Here is a 27306-nt window from a genome sequence, read left to right as displayed (position 1 = left end):
AGACACCATCCACAGTGCTGGATTTGTAAAACACATGCTCCTGAAAGCCTAAATCCCATAAACTCAGCCCTCTCCTCCTGAACATCAAAGTGAGCAGTGCCCGGGTTTTTGGATCCCTGAGCCAGCTCACCCTGGTGTCAAAGCCAGAAGCAAATATCTGCACTGTCTGATTTAATGGGAAAATTCTTGCCTTTGTCTGGGATCACGCCACAATTATAGGATTCTGAAAAGGGTGTCAAACCACCAGACAGTATAAAATTAAAGCATAATGAATCTTGACTAGTAAGTTTAAATACGTAGGATGCTCCAAAAGTAATGCCTCCTACTTATTTCTATGGAAACTACAACAGATACAAAGAGCTTAATAACACTATTTGATAGAGCAAATTCTCAGCTACGAAACATTCATTTTTAACACAGTCACCACCACTAGCTATGTATTTTAACCAGTGAAGAACAAGAGTCTGCATGATCCAATGATGCTGTCTCCACTGCTGAAAAGCATCACCCACTGCCTCACTGTGCTCATTTACATCCACTGTTTTGTCTCCATAAAAGTTCAACAAGCACTGATAAATATCAGTGGGTGCCATTTACTCTGCATGGAAGGACTCAACTCCAAACCTTTGTTTCATATGCACTTCCATGTCAGACCCTTTTGGGAAAATGCTGGGATCAGCTGCTCCTGTTATTTTTTCTGTCTTATATCACACCAAGTGACATAACTCCATCAGCAGCAATAGAGGCACCTTCTTCTACCTCAAATTTTTGGTAGATAAAAGTACTCCAAATAAAACAATAAGTGGTTTCAGATCTCAGGCTATGCCAGAAAGAACAGTCATTTCATTTGCCTTACAAAGTGCTTTCATTGCTCCAGGAGAAAGGTCATATTAGCATGGAATAGAGAGCTTTGATTTTCATGCTACTGTTTCCTGAATCTTTTGATATTCCACTTCAAAAATGCACTTGTGTTATGTTATTTTTTCTGTTGTAGCCCCACAGCAGCAAAATGAGGAAATGACTACCATGAACTGATAGACTTAGTCAGCTCAGGTTTACTTGTAGAGAGCATCAGGAGGAAACAGCCATCCAATCTAAATTTCACAGACAAAATGAATAAAAACATGCACATAGACAATTTGGTACATATTTATCTCGATAATGGCAGCCAATATGTTTTATTAAAATTGCATTAAGCAACAGTATTCAGCTCCAGGAAGAGCAAATGCCTGTTTATTTCTAATAGCTACTCTCAAGCTCTGAACACCTAAAGAATACTTATGCAGTTTATTAACTAGTCAGATTCCTTCCCTGACCCCTTTATTCACTCTGCTTTGCCTCAGAATTTTGGAACTCAGAGACATGAGGTCTGGGTATAAAGCCCCCAGATTCCTTCCACCTAATTTCTATGCCATGCAAGAGCATTAGTGTTAGCTCCCAAATAACCTGCAAACCTTTGATTAGTTGCTAACTAATCTTTTGACTAGTTGCTCATTAAGCAACTGACAATCCTAAAAATATACATGATAGCTGTCAGAAGCTACAAGAAAGCACTTAAGTTACCTAATTGTTTTTCTACCCTGTATAAACTGATATTCAGAAATGAACTCCTGCAGTTGAGAAGAAAAGATTCGTTGACCTAACCTTCACTTCTAAAGAAACAGCTGATTTACCTGCTTTTGGCGTTTTCTACAATGTGAACAACTGAGAAAGGTATCTGACTGGAGGTAGAAGCAAGACATTCAGCATCCTGCTCACACAAGTTGTACTTTTCATCTGAACACAGAGAAGCAATTTGTTCAAGGTCAACAAAGCTGCTATCAGCAGGTGCTGCTTGGACTAGTTGCATACAGTCCCAGACTAGATTATTAATATATATCTGTCAGCTGTTAAACTATTTTTTCCCCTACATTTAAGAAATAAATCATTAGGTAAGCAATCTTCTACTTTCTAAGCACTATTAATCTTTAGAACCAGTGTCTATTTTTCATTTTGTACTACAGCTATCAAGGTGCTGTCATGATTTTAAGTTATAAACTGTATCTTACACTTGCACAGTCTTCCTCCTATTCCATATCAACATATGAAAAGAGCAATCTACCTGTACCATAAGAGCACTTAAAAATACCAGCTTTCTAGTTCAAGCTCCCCAAAGACAGTAGTCTAAAATGACAGCAGAAAAATCAAATACTACACTTCAAGCTTTAATAGATATCAATTACAATTACGCTGTGCAGCATCAGGTGCTCTGTAGCACAGACAAGTACAATAGTCAGCCTCTTTGGGCTGACCCCTCCATCCCAGAAAGAAATCACAAAAGCATCAAGTAGCTTAAAAGCAAATGAAATGGTGCTTACCAAACACTTGAAAGCCTAGCACACAAGTGTATGTCGTCCAATCTATATCCTTACAGTCAGAACGATTCCTGATTAACTTGCAGCCACTTGGAATGTCCCCTGTAATAAAAGTGAATTAAGAGTTACAGCATATAGCCTCGCATTTATACACATAGAATCATAGAATTACCCAGGTTGGAAAAGACCTTGAAGATCATGAAGTCCAACCGCAGCCTAACCATACTAAAATTAATAGAAACAGTAACAAATCTTAAGACCAACTTGGAACTACACTGTAGAGACAAAGATACACCAATAACTTCTAGACACCTGATGCTCAGCCTAGTAGTTTCCATTTCCATTTTCAGATTAGCACACCTCGAATACACTTCCCTGCAGTTTGAGCCCACCGCTACAGTAGAATAGCCTACAAAATGTCATGATGCAATAAAAACTTTAATGTAGTAGCCAAATGTCTCTTTCCTACCAGCCTGATGGACACGCTAAAAACTACTGCCAGAGGAGACTTGGACAGATTTTCAACTTGTTCTAGAAAGGAAACATTGCTTCCCAACATAATGTCTGTCTTTCAACAAACCAGTCTAGTGCCAATGGGTTACAGCTCTTTGCTTGCCTGTGCAGGTAGTTATTACCACCAACACTTTCTTTTCCTACAGTCAGACACTGCACTATCTAGATTTGAAGCCTAAGCAGTGACAAACAGAAAGAACATGTTAACATGTCACATATTGAAACTTCTGGCTCTTCTTGTCTATGCAGCAACAGAACTACAGTCCCTTTTTTCCTCGCTAAAACTATATGAACATTAAATAAAAAAATAGCGTAGATTGATATACACTAAAGTTGAACTTGCAGCCTAACAACTATGTATTAAATCCATATTTTCACATATAATAAAGACAAATGTGAAAACAAGATAATCATTAGCTCATTAACGTAATATTATTGCTTTGCTCAGTTCTTGACATCACCAGTCAAAGTCAAGATAACAGACAAACAAAAAACCCCAACAAAGAAGAACAGACGTAGAGACCTGCTGATATTATCCCCTCAAAATAACCGGTACTGTTGACACAAATTAAACAACAATATATATTATTTTCAATCTATGGAGATTTGAGCCAACATCAAAACGTAGCACCACTTGTTCTGTAAATTCTAAGCTGTTAACTTAATTTATGACCTTGTAAAGAAGTAAGCTATATTTGGCATTGCCATTAGGTAACACACAGCTCTGAATAACATCAAGATATCAGGTTACAGGAGTTCAAATTAGTCAGTGAGCATTTCACACGGACTCAATCAAACACATTCTTCTAAATATTGTGATAGTTAATGCATGTTTTTGTTTCCAGTACATTTCACGTCATACTTACAGTATAGAATTTCATAGTCTCCTGAGTTTGACATTATATGCTTGTTGTCTGGGGACCAATCAAGGTGTGTAATATAGCTGGAATGTCCCTATGGAAGAATGCATTAACATCAGCATGAAACACATATTTTAAATAAAATAACAGCAGAAGTTGCATCTATGGTTGGGACAGTTAACAGGAAAAAACACACCTCCCCACCCACTTCCAGCTACTTGCACTCCTTTAAAGGCTGCTTACTGCCTAGAGCCACACTCACGAGCAGCCAAGCACATGCAGCTGGGCACCCTGCCTCCCCATGGTACGGCGGATTCCTCAAGGGTAAACACTGTCGTCCCACCTGGACCACAGCGTGATTTACTCCGAGAAGGTACACTGCTGAAATACTGATGAGCTCACATTCGTACTTGCATTAAGAAAGTATACACTGTGACTAATTCAGAAAGGCAAGTTAACTTGCAAGGGATCACTTTTGGATCTCGTCTGAACACTTCATTTCACTATCCATTCAAAATAATTTCAAATATATGCATCCATCTTGAGATTATTTCTCTCTTTGCTTATCTTAAAAACTGCATATTTCTAAAGGGTAAAAATTATATATTTATTTATTTTTGTAGAAATGACACTCATTTCATTCTTTTCTTATTCTACTTTTCTATTTCTTCTCTCTGCTCCTCTCCCCAAGGCAAGACTGCTTATTTTTTTTCCTTCCCCAACCACCTGCTGGGCAACAGCACACCACCTCCATGACAGACAGCCGCCCGTTTTCCTCCCTTACTCATCAGGAAGACATTGCCCCTCAGCTCCCTCAAGGTTCTGTGGCACTGCAGCAGTGCCTATTCCTGAGCATCCCACAGGGCCCACAGGGCTGGTCCAACTGCCATGTCAACCTCTTCTTCAGCATGGCATAGAGATGCTGACTGCTCCCAGGGTTACATGTGGAAATATAACCTGCTCTGTCTGTCATTAGGTCCTCTGTAAAACACTCCAAAAACGCTTAGGAGAAAAGCTATCCTTTAAGATTTATTTATGAACTAGTTTCTGTGTACTGACATAACTACACTGCAGTCATGGGTAGGATATACTGTATCAAAAGGCAAACTTGGTATTTGACAAAAAAAATAAATGCAGTACTGGCTAGGATTCTTTTCACCCTCTTATTTTCCAAGCCTTCAATTTTGCAAGCTAACTCCAAGATGGAAAAGAATTGGTCAGTCATTTACTAAATCCTGCCAGACATTTGGCAGCTGTTAAAATTCCTAGGGGTGGTGGGAAGAGAACAATGCAATTGGCCAGGGGGCTCCATGCTGGAAAATCCCTTCGAGCAAGCGATCCCTGCGTGATGAATTGGAATATAACTTTGCCACTATTTTTAAAGAAGAATAATCCAAATTTTTATTAAAAACCTTCTTCTGTAGCTATTAATAATAAAGCAATGTTTTACTCTCTTCTGTACCTTTATATACGATGACCATAATCACTCACATTATCTCTGGCTAGAAAAGTAATTCGACCACCTGAAAACCCTCTCTATTGAAAATGTTTGTCTGTTTCAGACCTCAGCGGTACAATAGTCAAAATGTCCACAGCCTACAGGATGGGCATTTATTCAAGCTAATCTTAGCACATCAGATACTTCAGCATGGCTGCTCACACAGCTTTCAGCCCGCAGCTCTCTTGGTAAACGCAGAGTACTTGCTCCTCCTTTGCTAACAGACAGCTCTGGCCAGCCTTGAGCTGCTGACACATAGGAAGTTCATAACCTAGCCCATACCTCCACATTGCTGTCTGCATAACTGGAGCCCTTGAAAAACAGCTGCACAAGCCAAAGCAGTCATTTCAGCTAATCTGGAATTCCTTCTGATCATAGCCATCACCACCGCTCACTGCGGAGATATGCTACAGGTCACAGCCATGCCTCTGCAGGAGCCCCAGAAAGCCTTACCATGACTGAAAGGGAATTAAAATCTAACACTGGGAATATAGCCCTTATACACAAGCTGATGCTGGTTCAGTAGATAAAATCCTTCTGAAAGTATTCAAACTATGTTTACAAGTTGGAAGAAACAACCAGAAGTTGACTAGCAGGAGGACTGAGTCATACTACTTGGAGGTCACTCGTGAGGCTACTGGATGACAGAGGAATGCCAAAGGATCACAGTGCCAGTACCCAGGTCGTTGCCAGGACTTCCCCAGGTCCTGAGCACTCCTGGGAGCCACCCTGCTTCACGTCAAGCTGTTTTTGGCCCTCTGGCACAGGGGTGGGTAAAACTCAACCAGTATCCCTGCAATGCAGTTGGTCAGCTCACAGGCTGCTGCCATCCGCTCGGGCTGGAAGGGTCAGAGCAGCTCAGCCTCAACAGAAAGCAGGCTGCTAATTTTGGCTTCTACATGCAGTTGCTCAGGCTGAAAAAGAACAGTTAACAGAAATCAGCACTGAAACACAAATTCTTGTTCATGTCTGAGTATAAAAATGCTTATTTCTTCCACCTCAATTTTTACAGCCCATGGTAGGCAGACAGACATGTGAAGAGAAGCTGCATATCTGAAATAGTTTTGGGGTGCACAAGGACAAAAAGGATAGGGAAGGAGTGAAACACTTTCCAGTGGGGTGTTACTTTCTGTTTCAGCTCAGCTTCACCATCCTCAGTGCACAGAAAACTGGTAGTTGATCAATATTTTCAGCTGATTTGGAATTATGAGGCTGCTTATTAACACATTTGCTACTGAAATAAAGTGGCATTATCAACAAACTAATTTCTCTCTGGAATACTGTCCCACAACAAAAGGGCAAGGAGCCTGAAAACCAGTTGATGCTGGTTTAAATTACAGTATTCTCTCTCTTGAAAGCAACAAACAAGATATAAAGAAATAAATGATCTCACAAATCTTCAAAGAACTTGGACAACCTGGTGGACATTTTGCAAGATAAATATTATGCATTTAAAGTTTAGAAGTCATTAGTGATATTATCCTGTGTACCTAAAATGCTGTGCTGGGGAAAAAACAGCGACCCAAAGGAGTCCCCAGCATGCCCAGTGTTCAAACAGTGTGGACTGGGTGGTATGGGGTGTCCTCAGCTAAATGACCTGGAAACTGGAAATCTCTCAAAGATACTACATGTGGTACTAAAGGACTTGCCAATAACCAGCTGTTTCCCACCCCCAGCAGGTTCCACTGTGAATTCTGTAACAAAGATTACCAACATAACATATTACAAAGCATAGTTTAGGCTTATAGTTCTCTCACACCCAATTTCAAATTAAGAAAACAGCTTGAGAAGGTTCTTTATTTTTAAAACTAAAGAAATCCAACTGATTATAAACACATGAGAAATGTTTTGAGGAGGGGATGCATTCTTTAAAAAAAGAACACAACAAAAGCCACATTTGATATGTGAGCCTAGTTCTGTGATATCATTTACAAATCCCACTGAGGATCAGATGTTCATTATGTAAATATTCCCAATAACCTAGAGAGATGGCTGAACCAAAGCCAGGGTGTTAGACAACTTAAAAAGAAAAGGAAAAAAAAACTATGTCTTTTTTGAAACCAATCTTTTTTAGCACTGGGACATCACGTAAATGTAAGGACTAAAATAAACTTCATTACTTGCACAACACTTGCATTTATTTACCGTGAGCCAGAAATTCACTGGTATTATTCCAAATGTTGTAATAAAAAAACGAGCTGAAAATAGTGCTTATTTGCAGTCTCCAAAATTATATACTCTAATGAAATTGCATCAATCTAATTCTACTGTGGTCCAAGAAGTATGTGATCAATAGGGACATAGCAAGAACTATGACATCAAGCAGTTTGGTATGCTCAACACACTGGAGGGACCTGGACTTGAGAGATAGGCCACATACTCAGCTTGTCTTCGTGGTCCTGCTTTGGACCCATTACAACAGCCCCATGCCCTTCTTGTGCTAGGGACCCCAGACTTGGATGCAGTACTGCAAGTGAGGTCTCACAAAGGCAGAACAGCGAGGGTACAATCACCTCCCTGACTTTCTGGGCACGCTGCTTTTGATACAGCCCAGAATATGGTTGGCTTTCTTGGCTGAAAGTGCCCTTTCATACTGAGTTTTTCATCAACTGACAATCCCAAGTCCTTCTCCTCAGAGCTGCCCTCAATACATTCTTTACCCAGCTTGGGATTGCCCCAGTCTAGGTGTGGGACCCTGCACTTGGCCCTGCTGAACCAACACAATCCAGGCTGACAGAGCTGTGGTTGTTCAACCTGGGGAAGACTCTGCTGAGACCTTCCAGTATCTAAAGTGGGCCTATAGGAAAGCTGAGGAGGGACTCTTTACCAGGGAGTGTAGTTACAGGACAAAGGGTAATGCCCATAAAATAAAAGAGGGTAGGATTACAAAGGGTATTGCAGTAAACTAAAAGAGGGAAGGTTTAGATTAGATATTAGAAAGAAATCTTTACTCTGAGGGTACCGAGGCACTGGAATAGATTGCCCAGAGAAGCTGTGGATGCCCCATCTCTGGCCCCATCAAGGTCACACTGCATGGGGGCTTTGAGCAATCTATCTATGGGAAGCATCTCTGTCTGGGGCACATGGGTTGGAACTAAATGGTCTTTAAAGTCAATTCCAACCCAAGTCATTTTATGATTCTTTGAAAAAATAATCCCAAACAAGTGAAATGTTTTCCCAGAAAGACTTTCAGCATATAAATAAAAAGATATTTCTGCACCTTACTGTTATTTTCCCATTTCAAAGAACAGTTAATAGCGTGGGCAATTTGATGCAAAGGTGTTCACCTGAAAACTAACAGTTGCAGTACGCATTAGAATGAAGTTTAAAATTAAACAAGCACTGAAAAAGATGTAAAAATTATAATCAAAATGAAAAGTGGAAAAACATCAATCTAGAGAATTTCTTTTTGTTCCACTGCTTAAAATCTTAGCTTGCATATAACATCAAAACATAAGAGGAATTGTTTATATTTGCTCCAAAACTTACAGTGCATTTTCCGTGTCTGCTATACTTTCTTCCATTTTCTGTCACTATGTAGAGGTAAATAAAGTTGTCATGGGATCCAACTGCAAGTAAGGTGCCATCTATAACAGAAAATTAAAATATTTGATATAAATTAACATAACTTTTTCAAATTTTAACGATTTCAAATTTATCACTAAGACAATTGTCTCAATTAAGCTATTGCTTACAAATGGTATTTAAGGATATGTAACTGTTTATATTGGTTTTCAGTTAGTATCTTTTTACTTTGAAAGTAAGTTTTTTGGACAAATCCTTTCGCCTCTGTTCTTTTTGATTAAAGTCCAATAGACAAAGTACAAATCCTCAGATTGCACTACATTTCTGGAAACCGCTGACAGAAGGCAGGCTTGAGTTTTCTGTATTACTAAAAATGCAGAACAGCATTTACTCCAAATTTATAGGGTTGGTGTTATTTTTTTTTTTTTTTAAGAGGGGTGGGGGAAGTGGATTTCACATAAATTAGCACTAAATAAGGTCTAAACAGCACGTGGATCATACAGTCATTGTAAGTAGTTTTTTAATCAGCGTTACCTGCATTTGAAAAAAGATGGTTAATGTGGTCAAGATTGCCTTGAGTCACAAATACCTCTGTAGCGTCGATGAACAACAGTGGTTTGAAATAAATTACTGTGCTTGGCAGAAGTGGCAGCAACAGAGGAGCATTCTACTCACTGACAGTGCATATTATCCAAAAGCAAACAAGAAACAGATTTAGGAGATTCTTCTTCTACTCAGTTTTAACAGAGAACTCCTCTGCCGATCTGTCACGTCACCTCCAAGGGAAGAGACTCAGTACTGTTTTGGAGTACACGTAATCACGTAGTACATATTTAGCAAACAACTCTCTGAGTGTCAGATAGGTCTAAACATAGTTTTATGGTTTTGTATTACTAAACCTGAAAAATTAACTGAGAATGTTATTAAAATGTTATTTTACAGCCTGAATAGATTGAATGCTAACATGAAGCTTTTTCCTCTTCTGTTAACACGCCAACTATTTTAAATGAGAATTCTTAATTTTTCTGGGAACAAAGCTAACAGAACAGATGAATGTGAAGGAAAGGCTGGGAAAGGAGACTACAATGCCTGCTGTTACAAAACTCCAAGATTAAGTACATAAAAAAGAAATACACAATCAAATATACAGATATTATTCATTTATTATTATGCTTATTATTCAGGTATTAAGCACCCTAATGCAGTTTATTTTTTTCAAATCTCTGTTTTAGTGACTGGAGAGTAGTTGAACACAGCTTAAGAGAACAAAAAACATCTCATTCAACAGAAACTAAAACACACAGTTATTCTGAATGCACAAGTCTGCCTACCTACTGAATAGCGCATCACTGAGAGCTGCTCGTTGCCATCAGTGTGTATTGAGACCAGATCCCTTGTTTCTGCATCCAGAACAAACCACCTAGACAGAGGAGAATTCCAGTGAGTTCCATGTCCACTAAAGAAAGAAAAAAAGCAGCAAGCAAAAGTACAATAATCACTGACTTGTTTCATCTTGTCACACTAGCCCTCAAGGGCAGCACAGCAAACATCTGTTTTCAATAGAATGCTTTTCTGGTTCATAGCACAATTTTCACTGAAAAACATCTAACATATTTAAATGCAGTTGAATTTTTTTTCCCCCTTCCCTTAAACACTGTAGTAATCACTAAAATGTCTCCTGGCCCATAAACGTGCTTCTGGATAGAAAACTTGTTGGCGCCTTAGCACCTTGAAGCCTTGAGGCTACAGCTGAATTTTGAATCTACTTCTAATTCTCCATTTTGAAGAATGGCTTTGATCTAAAATCTGACTTTTTGATTTGTATGAAGCAAAGGTGAAAAACAATAACAATGCACAGTAGGTTTAGGAGAGAGTCAAAAACACTTTCACTTTCACCGTACTCTTGTTTGTCCTGTACAGAAAACATATTCTATTTGGTTTGTTATTCAACAGTAACTTCTATACTGCAGTATTAGCTGTATGGCACACTGAAAAAGTTCATAGATGCCCAAAATCCCCTGAGAACAAAATGAGAAAGATCAGCAGAAACAAAGCCTTTCACAACAGCACTTAACTCCTAATAACAACAGCAAACTTTTGCTAGACAATTACAACAAAAGTTAATTTTAAATATATTTATACACAAACACACATGCATGTGATGAAAACAGAAGATGTCAACATGATTAAATAGATTAAATTTGTCATCATAATATAATTTCTGTGCTTAGAACTTCAAATCTCAGCACTGTTCACACAGTGGCCAAGCTTATGCACCCAGCATCAAACAGCAAGCTCACACTGCGGGTATGACAGCAAACACAAGGGAAAAAGAAACATAGTCTACTCCAAAACCAACTTGTATAGCCTAGAATAATCCCCAAGGATCAGCAGCACACATGATTGCTTTATATGGATGAAGGTGAGGTTCCAGCTCATGTTCCAGAGTCCAGATGCTTGGCATCTGGAAAGTGGCCTGGTCCTGATAGCTTAAAAACAGCCTGTGGTTAGAGAACCACATGACAGAAAGAAATTAAATAACATGTACTTGAAAAAAACAGCCCCACATGGCATTGACTGCTGAGCAGTCTTTGTGCAAGGCAGATGGAACCAGTGGAAAACAGCTCATATGTTCTCAATGGACAGCAGCAGAAACCACACTCAGTGCTTCACAGTACTGTAAGCCAAAATGCAGTCTTTTGATTTCTTCCAATCTATATAACTGAAGCTTTCCAAGTTATCTAAATGCAATCGAAGTTGCTATTCAGTTCAAACACCACCCCTTTGTCCCGGTCAAATATTACAGTAAAACGTTATTTCCTGACTGATAACTGGAATATAGGGTACAGATACTGAAAAACAAATGTAATAAAAAAAACAAAAAAACATATACATTTGGTAGGGGGAAAATGAGAATGAGAGAGTGTACTTATACCATATAGACTGCTTAGGAAGAGCTCTTCCTGTACCAGAAAACTTTGATGCTATATGGTAAAATCTGTCTATCTGGCAAGATGCCAGAACATTATGCCTATTTATTTCTTCCAAGCAGCAATCATGGTGCCTGGTAATAAAACCTAATTATGAACCCAGCAATAAGCAAAAGCTTCCTTCTTTCACACAGCAGCTAGGTGCCCCTTCCCATGCCATGCTGTGCCGTGCTTCTGCCGGCCAGCTGCATCCCAAAATATCCAATGAGAACAGTAGTGCTCCTGCATTAGGGACAGGGCTCTCATTCTGGCTCTGAAGCTGGCTCTTTAGAGAACCCATTTGAGGTTCTTACCTGAAGCTGGTAAGCCACCTGCTAATGTTTCTTCTGAAAAATTAAATAATTTCAAAGGTTGGAAAAGCATGCAAGCACAGAAGTTGTATTGCGTAGTATGAAACACAAGAAAGGTCTTAAGAATGCACACTGAGTTTCACTGGCATTAAAATATAGTATTTTGAGACACCAGTCTTTCTCCAAAGTTTTTCCTGAATAAAAGATGCTAAGAGTTGACCATAGAAACAGTGTACCATGACATTTTGATTTTTATGTAGGAAAGTAACTGCTGGTCACATCTAATTCAGCTGCTTCTTTGTGCTTCTGCAATCTGGAATCAAACATGTTCCCTTCAATCACCCAAGTGATTGGTTTCTTTAGCTCTGCACTTCCAGCAAACAGCAGCAGCAACAAAAATATATCAGTTATCTCCTAACCAGGCTTAGTCACTGACAACTGAATACCAAAGAAGTGGGAACAAAACCTGCAGCAGACCACGTACAGACAGTCCCAATAGGGATAGTGGTACAGAAATACATCACAGGTATGTGAAAACTACTCCAGAAACATGATGTGTTCGTCTGATAAAAACAATGTCATGAAACTACAGACAAGAATAGGAAGCGGCAGAAAATTCAGTTTTCTTCAGATATCACAAGTTCAGACATAAAACCCAACCTTGTCAGTGCTCCATTCCTAATCCTTGCCTCAATGACCTCTGTACTAGAAACAAAGCAGCACTAGAGCTGCAATAATACTCACACAAAAGTTTGGGTTTATTGAATCCTAAACAAATTAGACTCATTTAACATTTGCTTTATGCCTTTTGGGTTGCAAACTGAGTAAGTTATTAAATGACTTGTTATAGGCCTGACTCTCCTCTTTTACAGTAATCAAAATTTATCATGCAACCCCATTCCTCTGGGAAATGACTCCCCTAGAACGAATTGTCTGGCGCAGAAAGCACCGCGTGATGCCGGCGGTTAGTCAGTAAATCTTAAACTGTTCTGTTTATCTGGATTCACAACTCCCTCCATTTCTCATTTGCTTCTACACTTACCAGGCCCCCACTTCAGTTTAATTTGTGTCTCTAACCTATCCCTAATCGTGTAATTTCAGAACAAAAGAAAGGCAAAAATGTAACTGCTTGGTTGTAAGAACTTAGTAAAAAAAAACAACACAACCAACAAAAAAACCCATCACCAACCAACTGAACAAAAACCCCCGCAAGAAAAAAGACCACTGACATAAACTCACCCAATACAGTGTAAGTAGGTTGCTTCTCAAGTAATTTAAATAACATGAATTTAAATTGAGAAGTGCTGAATTGAAAAATGATGTTAAATGCTGCAGGGAAAGAAAACAACCAAAGCAGCCAAAAGCAAACACCAGACTGAATGCTCTGACTGCTCAATCTGCCTTGATTGAGCTTTGATGTGATTTCTAAAATGCCTAGTAGCTACCAAGCAATACAGCTTGATCTTCTTTTTCTCTACCTCAAGTGTTATTATTCCCATACCTTCTGCTCTGTTTAATGAAGGTAGAAGCACTTAATCAGTGTAATGCTATAATTAAAAAGAAATGAAAACATTGAAAGGCACAATGCGGAAATCAAATGTACAAGAACTGAGTAAGATTTTTCTTAGAATGGTACACTAGATTTCCCAGTCTGATTTTGTACCTAATGAATTGACTGCAGACTGTATCATCAACTTTGGATAAAGAAGCATCTTGAAAAATATTTAACATCTAGATTTTTCCAGGAAAGTTAAAGGTTGTTGCATATGATCAGCAGTTTTTCAAACCAAATTTTAAATGGTTTTTAGGCATGTTGCTAGGTATAAAAAAATTTACAGGAGGCAGATTAAACAAAAAACAAAATAATTTTCTTACATGTGTCATTTTACTAACATATAAGTAAGAAATAGAATTAAAATGTCAGCAGATTTCCTAGCTGCTCCTCCAACCTTTCTAATGCTATGAATATCCTGTTTTTTTCTCTTAGTTGATACTTGTTAGAACTCCACTACACTGGACTCCTTTCAAGAGAGATGATACTGAGCCAAAGAGAATTTGGATATGAATTGAGACAATTTTTTTCCACCACAAAAAGATGCCTGAGTTAAAGGTCCTGGCTTGCGTTTTGACAGTTTTGAAATAAGCAACAGTTCTGGGATGAATATGAACAGCTCAACAGCACTTCACTGCAGAAATGTGCCATGCTAACATTTGTCTTACACACACAAAAAAAAAAAAAGAAAAATCAGAATACTAGCCCATTCACTTGGAACTCTAGATCAATCTAAAAGGTTACAAGCGTGTTTGATTTGGAAAGGAGAAATGATCTGTACTGTACCTGTCTTATCTTACCAACTGACGTTACACATACAATTAAAATAGATATGGTACTTCATGAAGTCAGAAAGCTCATGAAACCCTTCCAGCACCAAAAAAAACCAAAAACCACAACACGAATAAAACCAAAGGCTTGGTCTTTCACAGAAGATTAGTACAAAAAGTAGAAAAGAAAAAACAACAGCCAAAATAACAGTCAAATAATCCTTCTGTCTCCATCTTCATCCTGTAAGAAAGATCTGCCCCATCCCCCAACTTTTTAGAGTAGTTCACTCCATGCAGAAGAATAAAAAGCAACATATATATATATATTTTCTGATGCTTTGATACTACAACTCTTGTGAATCTCCATTAAACTTCTTATTACAACTTAACCAATGCCTGCTTACCGTCCTGAGTGTGTTCCTATTGCAACCACTGCTCCGCTGGGATGGAAATCAGCACAGTGCCCCGGTTCCTATGTAGGGAGGCACAGACACATCATTTGCCCACCTGCTTTACACTCCAAATAAACCTTAAAAACCTAAGGTGAACCGACAGAGTGAAAAACTACTCGGCAGACAGATGGATCACTGATATACTACATGACCTTCTCACAAGTAAAAAGCCGAATATCTTAGTAAAAAGATGCTTTTGTCTAAACAATAGGATAGCATTAACCAAAATATGATATGAACAATGACTGTAAGGATGGACTTCTAAAACCAAACCTGTCACATCTGTACCTATAGCCTTTGTAGATAGTTTGAATAATTGGGAAGTTGAACTGCAACAAGCAGAAAGCACTTGGAGTTTCATTCTGATCTGGATCACTAGCATGGCTTGGGACAAGACTAACCAGATTAGAGCATATACAACACCTAAAGAACCTTGTTAAGCTTATCAAAAGCTTCTGAATGGATCTTCAGTGCCTCAGTTACAGGATTATTGCTTCTTTCAATCACATGGGACAAAGATGTTTCAGAAAATGAATGTTTTTTCCTATTTTCCAGCTTTATATTTAACGTTGAAGGGTTGACATACATCTAGCAGCCTGGTCCATTCCAGTGTGTGGTCCACAGAGTTCCACATACACACTTGCCTATCTTGAGCACAAGTTAAAAATAAGTCTTTGAAAGGATGCGATGCCAGTCCCCAGAGTTCATCTGTATGTCCCTGAAAAGAGCACACGTGATTTGATTAAGAATAAAATAAGAAGTCTCAGATTGACACACAATCAGGGAAAGTCTTGGAATTTTAGGGTAATAGTTCAAGAAATCATTTTGCTCACCTGTACTTCTACTAGGAAACCATCATTAAATGTTCCACGTAAAACAAAGTTTCGTGAAGTACCCACTAAAAATTGATCTGCTTTTCCTTCTGCCACTGCTCGTATTGTTCCATACTGATCAGGAACCTAGGAAGAGAAACATTTTTTAAAGCCACATCATGTATCTTAACAGGAACTTAGTTCTGAAGGCCATAAATAGTGCACAACAGTACCGGAACAGCAGTTCTCCTAGAAAGAAGGAATAATCTAATCAAGTATGCACTAGGCAAGGACTTGACCTTAAACTCACCTCATTTGTTTGTTCATTAGATACAACAGGACCTCACACCAGAACAATTGGAATTATTCTATTTTTAATACATCTCAACAGAAAATAAATAAATAAATAAATAAATAAATGAAGTTGTACTGATTTTTAAGCATCAGATACACCAAATAAATGCACTTCACATTCTTACAACTCATAAGGATGGGAATAATACATATAGTTACTGTCTACTTTCTAAAACACATTGTGAAAATTAAGAAGAATCTTGTAGCCCACAGTAAATGCTTTCTGATTATCTTAACGCCTCATGATTAACCTTAAGTATATGTTCATATGTCTTATGTCAGCAATGACTCTATGTTTACTGAGTTTGTTTACTGCAAGCTTGAACTCTCATACACTGCTTTATTTTATGGTGGGCATTTGTGGGTTGTTATTTGTGCATATTTTTTTCTTCCTAAATGGCTTTGCTTTAGAAAACATGCTTACTTTAATATTAGCCTTACAGGACAGAAAATAATTGTTCAGAAAGCTGAGTGATGGGCTTCTGGTTATATTTGTCTAAAAAAAAAGAAAGAGCTATAGCTTGTACAGCATAACTCAGCAATTACAAACACTCAGACATGCTTTCTAATGGTCAGTAGTGGACTTGAGATAGTAACAAACTCTTTTCCCTAACATTCATGTTTAGTTCCACCAGAATGTTTCTATAAATGGACACAAGTTATGGGGAGTAAATCACTGCTAGAAAAACTGAGAATAAACTATTTCCAGAGGTTGTCTAATAAGGAAAAAAACACCATGTATTGTTAAATCCACAATGTACAATTTTTTCCAGTTTATCCTCATCACTGCCATACAGACAAATCACATGCATACATTTTCACTAAATATCTGCTTTTTTTAGATAAAATCAAGAGAAGTTCTTCAACACAAGTAATTTCTGCAGAGTATCCATACATATCCTACTGATTATTCCTCTAATGTCAAAAGCTCGACAAAAACCTCAAATCCTGGTAACACTGCCCTTATGCAGATAGGCAAACTTTACAAAAACACAAGGCAAAACTAAAGTTAATACTCTAAAATAGGATGAAGAAAAGAAACTAAGCCCCAAAAATAGATCTTGTGGGCTCATTTCTAGGCTGCAAATTGATACACTTTTATTACAAAATTTAAAAGATAGCAACTTTAAAAGATAGCAACCAGAAAGTATGCTTTCATCCTAACCACAGATAATGTAAGGAATAGGGGAAGGCTCAGGACTGCTGATCATACCTTGTTAATACAACATCCTTGTCACTCTTGCCTTCTTACCTCGATTTCCCTTTCAGGATTCAAATCATGATCCCACAAAATGATCTTTCGGTCTTTCCCACCTCCTGTTAGTAGCATCCCATTCCTCATTTGACAGAGGGTAAATACACTGCCATCATGAGCTTTGATTTGTCTGCTTATCTGATATACTCCTACATGCAAAAGAAGAAAATAATACAAAATACCACTTGTTTTCTCAACTGAGGATTACAAGGATCTGTGCATTTTAGCTTGAGAGTAAAGTAACAGCGCACAATCAATAATTGCATTTGGATTTTCAGGCTATTAGCATTGCATTAGTACTGCAAACACAAGGTGGTAGTGTTTTCTTACAGGATAAAAAGATAAAATAAAAGGCGTGTCTTTTTAAAGAGAAACGTTTTTAGCATAGCCACCCTAAAACTTGTGAAGACAAGCACAATTATTTGCTAAATACTCTAAGTTTCCTGCTATCCTAGGGAACACAGTTTTTCCAGATGCAAGAAAGACTCCCAAAGTCCTGAAAAATATTCACGATGCAACTATTGGAGAAGAATTATTTCAATAAAAGAAACTCAAAGACTTGTCTACACAGTCTTATGGGAATGAAAATGAGGAAAAAAAGCAAATTATTTATAGCAAAGTTTCCAGGATGTGTGATCCTAACATCTGATGCTTGATGTTGACTCACTTAAAAATAGTAAAACAGCATTTGGCAACTATCAATACAGTGGTCTACTCAGAGGAAAACACTAGAAAGAACAAGAGGGATGAAAAAATTAAATGAAAAACAGAATTAAAGAAAACATTCTGATTCTTGCATTCTGATTGGGTGTTTATTTGAAAAGAACTGCTGTAGGAAAGTACATCTTAATAAAGGCAGATTTTAGGGCTTTGAAGATTGCATATATGCAACTGAGAAAAACCCTAAAACTTCACCCACATAAATGACAACATAATTCAGCTGACTCCGGCTACAGCTGAAGTCGTAGCAAGTCAGCATGCTCTTACACTGTGAAAAAGTATTTGATTTCAAGCCTGGTTACCAGCTTAACATGTTAAACTAACTAAAAGATCTCATGCTTAATTAAACAGGTGTAAATAAACGTTGTATTTGATAACTTTTAAATATGGAAAAGGCTATTTTGCACAAAAAGAACTTCAAAGTTAAACATCAGATAACTTGTTAAATTACTTTTTCACTTCAGTTTGACAAGAAAAGATCTACCTACAAAAGCAAACTTTCCTTTAAATATTTGCTTTTTACATGAATGTTTTCCTGGCATACCAATTTAAACCAGAGTGTTTGAAATAGCTGCCAAGCAAAATGAATTATCCTTGAATTTATAAGTTACCTTAGGGTTCAACTGTTCCAGGTCTGCATATGTTGGATAACAAATAATTTCTCTTTCTTTTCTACAAAACTTTTGTCCTGAAGAATAACTTTAGCCCATGTTTCAAATAAAATGGGTTTAAAACTATCTTTTACAGCCAAGATTTGACTGCTGTCTTAACCAGACGCTCCTATCTGCATAACTGGTATAACTCTGCATTACATTTTCTCTTCATACACAAGTCCTCTTAACAGTATCCCCCTGAGACTAAGTGTGGTACAGCACAAACCTTAGGAAACAAATGCAGACTGCAAAATCCTCAAACTGAACCCACAGCCTCATTCAGACCCCAGGATGAAAGGAAATATGATTAACTGCACAGTTGTAAAATGAAAAACATTTAGATAAACTAGTTTTCATTCACTTTGGGCACAGAGGAACTCCAGATTGTTATTAAGTCATCAACTTCATGAGACCTGAAGGAGTTCAGTATTACTTGTTACTAATAGCCAGGTTTTTCTTCTTATTTTGTTTCTAATGTGATTCTTTATATTTGTCTTATACAGAGTATCTAATCTGTGATTAACTGTGAACATCTCCTACCTTTAGGTCCTTTTCCTGGAGTAGATTCTACAGTAGTTTTGCCCCATATAAGTATTATCCCACCTGAGTCTCCAGTGAGCACATCACCATTTCCCAAAAAAGCCAAACATTGAACAAATTTGGGTTTTTCATATTTCTGAAACAAAATAAGCAAAAGAAAGGGATAATTGCTTGTACTCTATGTACTTAGAATAATGCATCCACATCCATACAACCCTGCATATACATTAATAGAATTTAACCTTTTTGTTGTTTGTTTGCCACTCTGCTTAAACTATATGAGGCAACAGCAAAACAAATTTGAAGAAAGTATGAGCAGACCATTCTATTGATTTAAAACTGAACTGATATCAAGATATTCTTACCCCAAATATCCCTTGCTTCCTTGATAACGAATTGCCACACCAAGTCCAAAAAAATATATGAGATTTACCACATGTTATTATGGTATTTGCATCGGTTGGGTGGAATTCTACAGCAAGCACAACTTCATTTGTAGTCTGAAATAAAACAAATAGTATCTGTTCAGAAGTTCTACTTCATTTTTACTAGAAACTCATGTAAAACCCCAGGTTTCAGAACAAAGGCAAGAGGAGCAACACAGGTTGTTCTATGTATGAAAGAAACTATAAGCATTCCGTCCTAAGCTGGCTGGCTGAATGACTGCACAAATCCTTTTTGTACTGTCTATTCATACTTGGTTTTTGGCTTAATATGTTTTTTTGTTTTGCTTTTAAAATCAAAATTCAGTTAAAAGGTCAGTGCTTTACGTTCATCTTACAAATCACAAAAACTTTGCTTTTTAGCACAGCAAAGAATCTTGCCACAGGAAGAGAGTGAAATACAAAAACATGTTTTTCTATTGAACTCTGTTTAGTTTCTGCACAGCTTGCTTTTCTGAGTAACAAAACTGTCATAGAAGTAACTGAGGCAACTGTAGCATAGCAGGATTATATACATTCTCTTTCTTAAATTCTATAAAAAATCCTTTGCATTTTTTTTTTTTGTCCATAAAGAAGAGTCAAAAAGAAGCCTCAAAACTCAACTCAAAACTCTGAAACATACAGTGCAGCCTTTGTATTTTTACTGGCCACATATACTTTTACTGAATTACGAACACTTCAGTGAATATTATATCCCTTATTTTACAAAAAAAATTAATTTTACAAACAAACTGACAAGTTATTTTTCTGACTTCTAAAGTAAACTCAACTAAACCTTAATTCGAGGTAATTTTCTGGAGGCAATTATTCTGCATAACACTTACATAAGTGCATTTATGCTCTTTTACTTCTACGGTATTTAAGCACATGCCTTAAAGGAGTATACTTAAGTGTTGCTGAATCAGCACCTGGGGAAGTACTGGACCTTGGCCCTATCCTACTCCAACATTTTTGGCTCACTTTAGGAAAACAATCTTCATAAATTTAATTTGTTGTTTATGAATGCATTTAGCTCAAGGGAGGGAACTCTCTGCCCACACTGAACCCAGCCGTTGGTGAAGGTCCTCCAGATACTCTAAGATAAAGTCCTAAGGATGAATAACTGAAGTTGTCATGGCTGATTTGTTTGCATTTGTTCTGAAGCACCAAGGACTCAAGTGTAAAAGTAGTCAAAATGCAATATATGTAAAATGGGAAAGGAAATCTACAGAACGTGCCAAATAGCTTGATATTAAGTATCTGCAATAAAATAAATATTAAAACAGACATTTAATTACATTAACACTTATAGAACAGTGCACAGTTATTATCAGTAAACATGATTTAGGGGATGTGGGCCCCCAAACCCTGATTATTTGAAATTGCAAGTTTGAAATGACATAGAAATATATGCTTGTAGTCTATTTCACACACTGACTCATGACTAAAATAAATTTTAAAAAACTCTCATTTTTACACCCATATTTATCTGTTTGCTTGTTGCAAACAAGATGTCTCAAAACAGGGAATTCAGCAGCATGTTGTTATTGGACTGGATGTTTCCAGCTTTACACCAACACTTCTCAAACAGAAATTCGGCAGCTCATAAGAGAATCAGGAAAGCAGAACAAACTGCAATCTGTAGAAGTATATCTACCCAGAAAATCTATGTCTGGAACCTCTAAGAGTCTAAATGTATACGTATTTAAATATCCAGAATTATAGACTGAATCATCGCTTCAGCTCCTTCGTTCCCAGGATCATTATTATTTTATAATTAAGACTAGAGGATTGCTTTATTTAGATTAGCCCTTGGATAAGCGTAGAATTTAATTATAAGTGTTCCAATATTCAAAAATCTTTCAACATTCAAGTTAAGAACACATTTCTTTTGTGCTTTTATAAAACCCAGCAGTATTACACAGTTGTTTCCAAATAAGATCAAATTTGTAACTCACAAAACTATTGTATTTTTGAAAATAAAAGCATTTGTACTATAGAATAGGCACATATATAATATTTACCTTTATTTCTGCTACTTTTGATTTTTTCTGCCAATCCCATACAGTGAGCATATGTTCATTAGAGTCATCAATTACACACAAATGAGTGCCAGAATCCTAAAAGAAAAAGGTAAAGAATTAGCAAGCCATGCTGACAGAGCATTAAGTACTGAGTAGCTTCACTATGCACTTGGTAAAACTGAATGAAGCAAGGTAACACTTTTGAAACAAAATGGTGATTACAGAAGTGAGAAGATATCGCATCTACAGCGTTAAAGAACTGAAATGGCTCATACTTGCACAAACCAGCTGCTTCAAGGACGTGTGGAAAGATTTGGAGGATGCCTTGCTCATTTTGAAGTTGTTTTGTGCAGCTCAGAACACGTTCTCTAACAAATTATGAAAACAGAGGTGGCTGAAATTTTTATTCCCCAGTACAACACTACTATGAGCAGCACTATGCAAACGCATTCCAATTATGCGGAAAAAACCCTTGAGAGAGCATTGGCAACATCAGCTGCTTTTGTGTGGGTTAGGAGGATTATGTGATAAAAGCGCATCTCTAGATACTTCACATTCACTTTTTCAGTCTAATAAAAGCTAACATTCCAAATTCCTTAGGTCACTGGGTTTTTATTTTTTTCTTCTTGTAATTAAATGGTGGCACATGCTTTTATTTGCCTTAAAGTTAAAAGGTTCCTGGTTTGTTACAGTGATAAGACTTACAGTTTTCTTCTTACATAATTTTATTTATGTTATACCTTCCTTATAAAGTAGGGTTTTTTGTTTTGTTTTTTTCTTAATTTCCTAAAGGACAAAACCTACACATAACTGAAACTGAGCAATGTTTGATGTTTGGTGAAATAACAGCAAGAGAACATAAGCATTTATTTTTCAACAGGATGTACCTGAAGATGCTCAAAACCCAACTGGTCCTACACAGTCCTACACGTCCCGCCCTGGATGAGGAGATCACCAGAGGTCCCTTTCCACCTAAACTGCCCTGTGATCCCGTGTAAGCAAAATACAGCTGAGTTTGGGCTTTTTGGTGTTTGGGTTTTTTGGGGGTATTTTTGGTCTTGTTTTTTTGTTTTGTTTTTAAACAACAATTCTGAGCTGCTGCAAGAATAACAGCATGGATTTTCAGGAGGCCTCACATGTCCTAGAGATTTGGCAAAAACACAAAGGCAGCTTAAATATTAAAATACACATGTATTTCACGCAAAATAAAGTCAGCAGCAAATTGGAAATGAGAATTTTATCAGTGACAAACAACACAACACATTTTCATTTCTTACTACTCTGATAAATTTTGTGGGTACAGTGACAACTCTTATAAGAATTGTATTTCTTATTCTATGTAAAATTATGAAGCATAAATTGGAGTTTATTTTTTAATTTCCTGTTCATGGATAAAATCCTATTACAGCGCAAGCAGCCAAGCTTCCCTTTCTATCAGAACCCATTAAAACATTTCCATGAAGCTCAGTAACATGCTTGTTTTTAACATCCAAACAAACAAAAGCTCCCTCTTGACCCTCCCCAACCAAACCCAAACCACCAAGCCCAGCACAGACTTCAGTTTCCAGCCAAAGTATTTCTGTGCCTCCTATTTATTCACAGAGCTTGTTTGTCACCACAATTTTACAACTGCAATTTCCTGTTTTTCCACCTTGCACATTATCAGCTGTTTTTATAGAGTACACTGAGACTTCACTAAAACAGTTTTAATACCAAAGCAGGTCAGCAAGGCAATCACATTCAGAAAGGTCAGACAAATCAGTTAAACCCCAGTATCAGTATCTGTCTTACCGCTTTTGAAAAATCCAAGCACCCAACTCCACGCTCAAAAGTCCCCATGCCGATAACCTGCAGCGTCATCAGGCTCACTGAGTCCCACACTCTAACATGGGGCTGCAAGGGCTGTGCAAAAGCAATGGGACAAACAGTGTCATCGACAGAAAAACATCAGATGCAGCCATTAGGTTATGTCAAGCTACCCAAGCAGCAAACTGGGGTGAAATGCAGATGAGCTGTGTCAGTGCTGCTGTTGGACTACATTTTGAACCTCAAGTGGCCAGAGTCGAGATAGGTTCTGCCCACTGCATGGGAGCTACAAATATCATGTGGGCACTTAGCACTTGTGAAGATAAATCTCTGTGCAATTGAAACCACTGAACAAATAATAGAAGAGTCATCCTGAATTTCAAACCCCAGACTTAGACGCTTAGCAGAACAACTGAAAACAGGTGACTAAATCCTATTTTTTAAAACATAAAAATACACAGAAAAATAATATTAAAAAAACAACCCTAGCGCACTGAGTCATCTAACCATAAACAATCATTGAAAGAAAACCTGCAATGGTATATACTTCATCTAAGTGCTATCCCAAAGCAGATTGGCTTCATAAATGCAGAACAATTACAAGCAGGAATTAGATGGCCTTACTGACAGCATTTGCCATAAAATAAATAAATAAATTAAAGAAATCACAGTTAAACAAAAGTTCAGTGGAAATTATAACAACACCTATACAATGCCCACAGTGATTTCTCACACACAAAAAAATTAAACATTTGAGTAAGGGTTGTATTTAATGTGTTTCTAAATCTCAAGGCATCTGTATTATTTTCTTTACCTACAACTTCATGAAGATAATCTGATTATTCAAGTTATGAGAGCTCACCAAGGACAAGGGCTTTTAACTGTGCTTGTCCTCAACTGAGCAAGCTTCCTAGGAAAGCCTGATGCACCTTCCATTCCTAAAGTTGGTTTCCCTTCCCATGAAGCCTCATAAGCACATATACCCACCAAACTGGGGGTTTACTTTCCTCTGGGAGAAGAGTTACTGACAGAGATATAACAAATGATGTAGCCTTACAAATCAGTTACATGGCTCACAGTTGCTTGCAGGATTAAACATGAGTTTTCCGTGTCACTGTTTGAAGACTATGTGCTTCTACTCTTTTTGATGTATGGCTGAGTGCTTGGTAGTATGGTAGTATGTGATACTACCTATCGCTAGAAATATACACCACTAACCTTGGAAACAGCAAAATATCTCACTAAATGCAGCGTGTAAGAAAAAGATTAAAAATAAAAACAAAACAATTTTCCCTGATTTTCAAAACAAGACACTACTGCTCGACAGCTCTATTACTTACCCTTCCATCTTTATCCACTCCAGCTAACTGTCCTGTTGCAATTCTAATTTTGTCTGGATGAACTGCAAGACTAAGACAGACAGAAATATGACTTGCTTTTGCTGTCATCAGCCTTCAGAACCGAGAGGTGTTTTTTTTTGTTGTTGTTGTTTGTTTTTATTTTTATTTTTCAACAGAAGCCCATGAACTTGTGATCCTAGATCCCACTTTAAAGAGACAGCTTGAAAATTTTCTTTGTCAGGCTATTTTGTCAAATATGATACTGCAAAATCCTGCTGGGTTAATCAGGCTTTTGCAACAACTGCTGGCACACAACCAGGAGTGCCACAAGAGCCACCTCCACATGTACTCAGACAAATCTTGGGTTTGCACTATACTGGGAGTCCACTGTAACAAAATGCACATTGTCTCATGTTGAACTTCCTAGATACAGTTACTCACCATTTTTATAAGCACTACAGCATACTTTACATGCCCAGAGCTTTGGATAGCACAAACCTGGGGAAAAACACCTGGGAGGATGGTCAAGGGTTCATGCACCCAGGAGTTAAGGACTATTGACTGTAATGAGAATATCCATTGTGGTGCACTTCTAGTGTAAGATGAAATCTGCTTTTGCTTTGAAGTCAATGTAAAAAAACAGATACTATAATTTCCAAATCCACATCCTCTTACTACTACTTATTTTTTGACTAGCCTTTTCATTTGCTTCCTCTGTACAATTACAAAGGTGAGGAAACCAAGACAACAGGCAAGATGAAACAGTAGATGGGGGAATTAATAAGTCAGGATGGTAGACACCAAAATGTTTAAAATTCAGTCTAAGTTTTTGAAAGCATGTAAAGAACACAAGACCGACAACATTCTTCCCACAGGAAGCAATTATAGTAATGAAAGCAGAGCTAGGGGAAAAGAGGTTTAGACAGCAATTCCTTTCTTCCACTCAGGTATACTAAGGATATACTATTCATACCAAAGCTCTTTACTACTTTTCAGACTAATGTTGTGAAGTGACCAACAACATTTGCACCAACAACGACGTTGGCTTCAATATTCCTACTTTTATGTTTTGTTTACAAGTATCATTCTCTTATCTCAGATGGTCTAAATACTTGGATAGGACATCCATTCAAAAATGAGAAAATTATCATCTGTCTTCCATTTGGTTTTCTAATTCTCCTTAAGTCTACATCTGTGCCATATTGCCTTTCACTGCTAGATCAAGGCATTTGGTTGATGTCAATTTTTAATTCTTGGAGTATCCATTTAGAATAATTTGTGCAGATACTCCATCTCTAATCTGGCACTTCTAGAGCATCTACGTGTCCGGTTTTAAATTTAAGCCAGAAACACTATGCCAGTTTGGAGTGTTCTAGCTCTGTTCATTTGTATGGTGCTCACTACAGTAAAATCTACTGGGACAGATGAAACAAAAGAATAACTACGATTACGATGATATTAATGAGATCACAGATATAGTAAAAGAATTAAAGTAACGCCTTACTGAATTATGACACACATACATACAAATGTTTTATACTAACCATTTAACGCAGTCCGTATGACCCAGGTAGTGCCGCTGAGTTCTCTCTTCATAATTAAATAGTACCACAACTGATGCTATGAAATATACAATTTCTCCGGTAGGAAGGAGGTAAACATTGGCTCGACAATCTCTTCCACGATACCCATATCTATACGTATATTTTTTTTTAAGTCAAGGTTTTATAACCACTGTATATCACACACAAAAATAAAAAACAACCAAAGAAAGGATGACTCCCGGGGATCTCTTATGCCATAAAGTGCCAGTTAGGTTTTCCTCAGAAACTACAGCACAATTTCAGTAACAGTTTAAAAAACATAAAACTGAACCCCTTAAAAAATGGTAATCATTGATGTGAAAATGTAAGGCGCACTGGGGTTAAACAAATGCAACTTGTGTCATCTTACAGAAATTCTCAATGTGAATTTTCATTAGGATGTTGCTATCCAGGCTTAACATCTTTGACGGTAGTAGAGTTGGGCACCTTCGTGCTGGGGAGGAGTATATTGGCTCTGTTTGGCTTTTCAAAACAAGCACGTGAAAATTCCTTCAGAAAAATGCAAACTTTGGCACAGCAGCTGCCAAGTTCAGGAAACAGTGTTTTAGAATGCTTTAAAGCATTTTTAAAGTAAATCAATCTTAAAAGAAACTGATACAGTAAAAAAATAAATAGTCCACCCTAAACAACCCAAAGTATATAAAAAGGATGATTTTTCTAAAAAGCCTGCATTACTTCCCTGCCCCTACAACATTCAGAATGGTTAGGCACCACAATCCAAATTTGGTTAGCCCTGATCAAATCTTACTATAACTTGTTATTACTTTGAATCTGGAGCAATTTTCTCCATTTAGGCTATTAACGTGGTGGTCTGCCTGTGTTTCAATTCCCGCAGTCATCAAGTACTATTAAAAGCATCACTCAGACAGCAGTAGTAGCTCCAAGATCTTAATTATAAAAAAAAAGAAGCAAAAAAGCCAACAAACTTTCCTGTTACATCCTGCACAACAGACAAGACAGAGGTTTCCAATT

General features: G+C 37.4%; 1 protein-coding gene across 10 annotated transcripts in view; it reads right to left on the bottom strand.

Annotated features, from left to right (window-relative positions):
* The window catches only part of EML4 (EMAP like 4), a 140276-nt gene that overhangs the window by 5640 nt on the left and 107330 nt on the right, over positions 1 to 27306 (bottom strand). For all 10 annotated transcript variants that reach the window (XM_015857492.3, XM_085541195.1, XM_085541196.1 and 7 more), the window contains 14 exons: positions 26275 to 26424; positions 24731 to 24800; positions 23376 to 23486; positions 21585 to 21680; positions 19504 to 19638; positions 19139 to 19274; positions 17223 to 17374; positions 15638 to 15763; positions 15391 to 15522; positions 14757 to 14824; positions 10082 to 10170; positions 8715 to 8812; positions 3734 to 3821; positions 2358 to 2456 (listed from right to left, as the gene is read on the bottom strand). In XM_015857492.3, coding sequence (XP_015712978.2) covers positions 2358 to 2456; positions 3734 to 3821; positions 8715 to 8812; positions 10082 to 10170; positions 14757 to 14824; positions 15391 to 15522; positions 15638 to 15763; positions 17223 to 17374; positions 19139 to 19274; positions 19504 to 19638; positions 21585 to 21680; positions 23376 to 23486; positions 24731 to 24800; positions 26275 to 26424 — 1550 coding nt within the window. The remainder of the gene's footprint in view (positions 1 to 2357; positions 2457 to 3733; positions 3822 to 8714; positions 8813 to 10081; positions 10171 to 14756; positions 14825 to 15390; positions 15523 to 15637; positions 15764 to 17222; positions 17375 to 19138; positions 19275 to 19503; positions 19639 to 21584; positions 21681 to 23375; positions 23487 to 24730; positions 24801 to 26274; positions 26425 to 27306) is intronic.

This window comes from Coturnix japonica, chromosome 3 (assembly GCF_054131305.1).
Source record: "Coturnix japonica strain WE chromosome 3, WE-NBRP24, whole genome shotgun sequence".
Taxonomy (NCBI): domain Eukaryota; kingdom Metazoa; phylum Chordata; class Aves; order Galliformes; family Phasianidae; genus Coturnix; species Coturnix japonica.
This window is presented reverse-complemented; position numbering and strand designations above follow the sequence as displayed.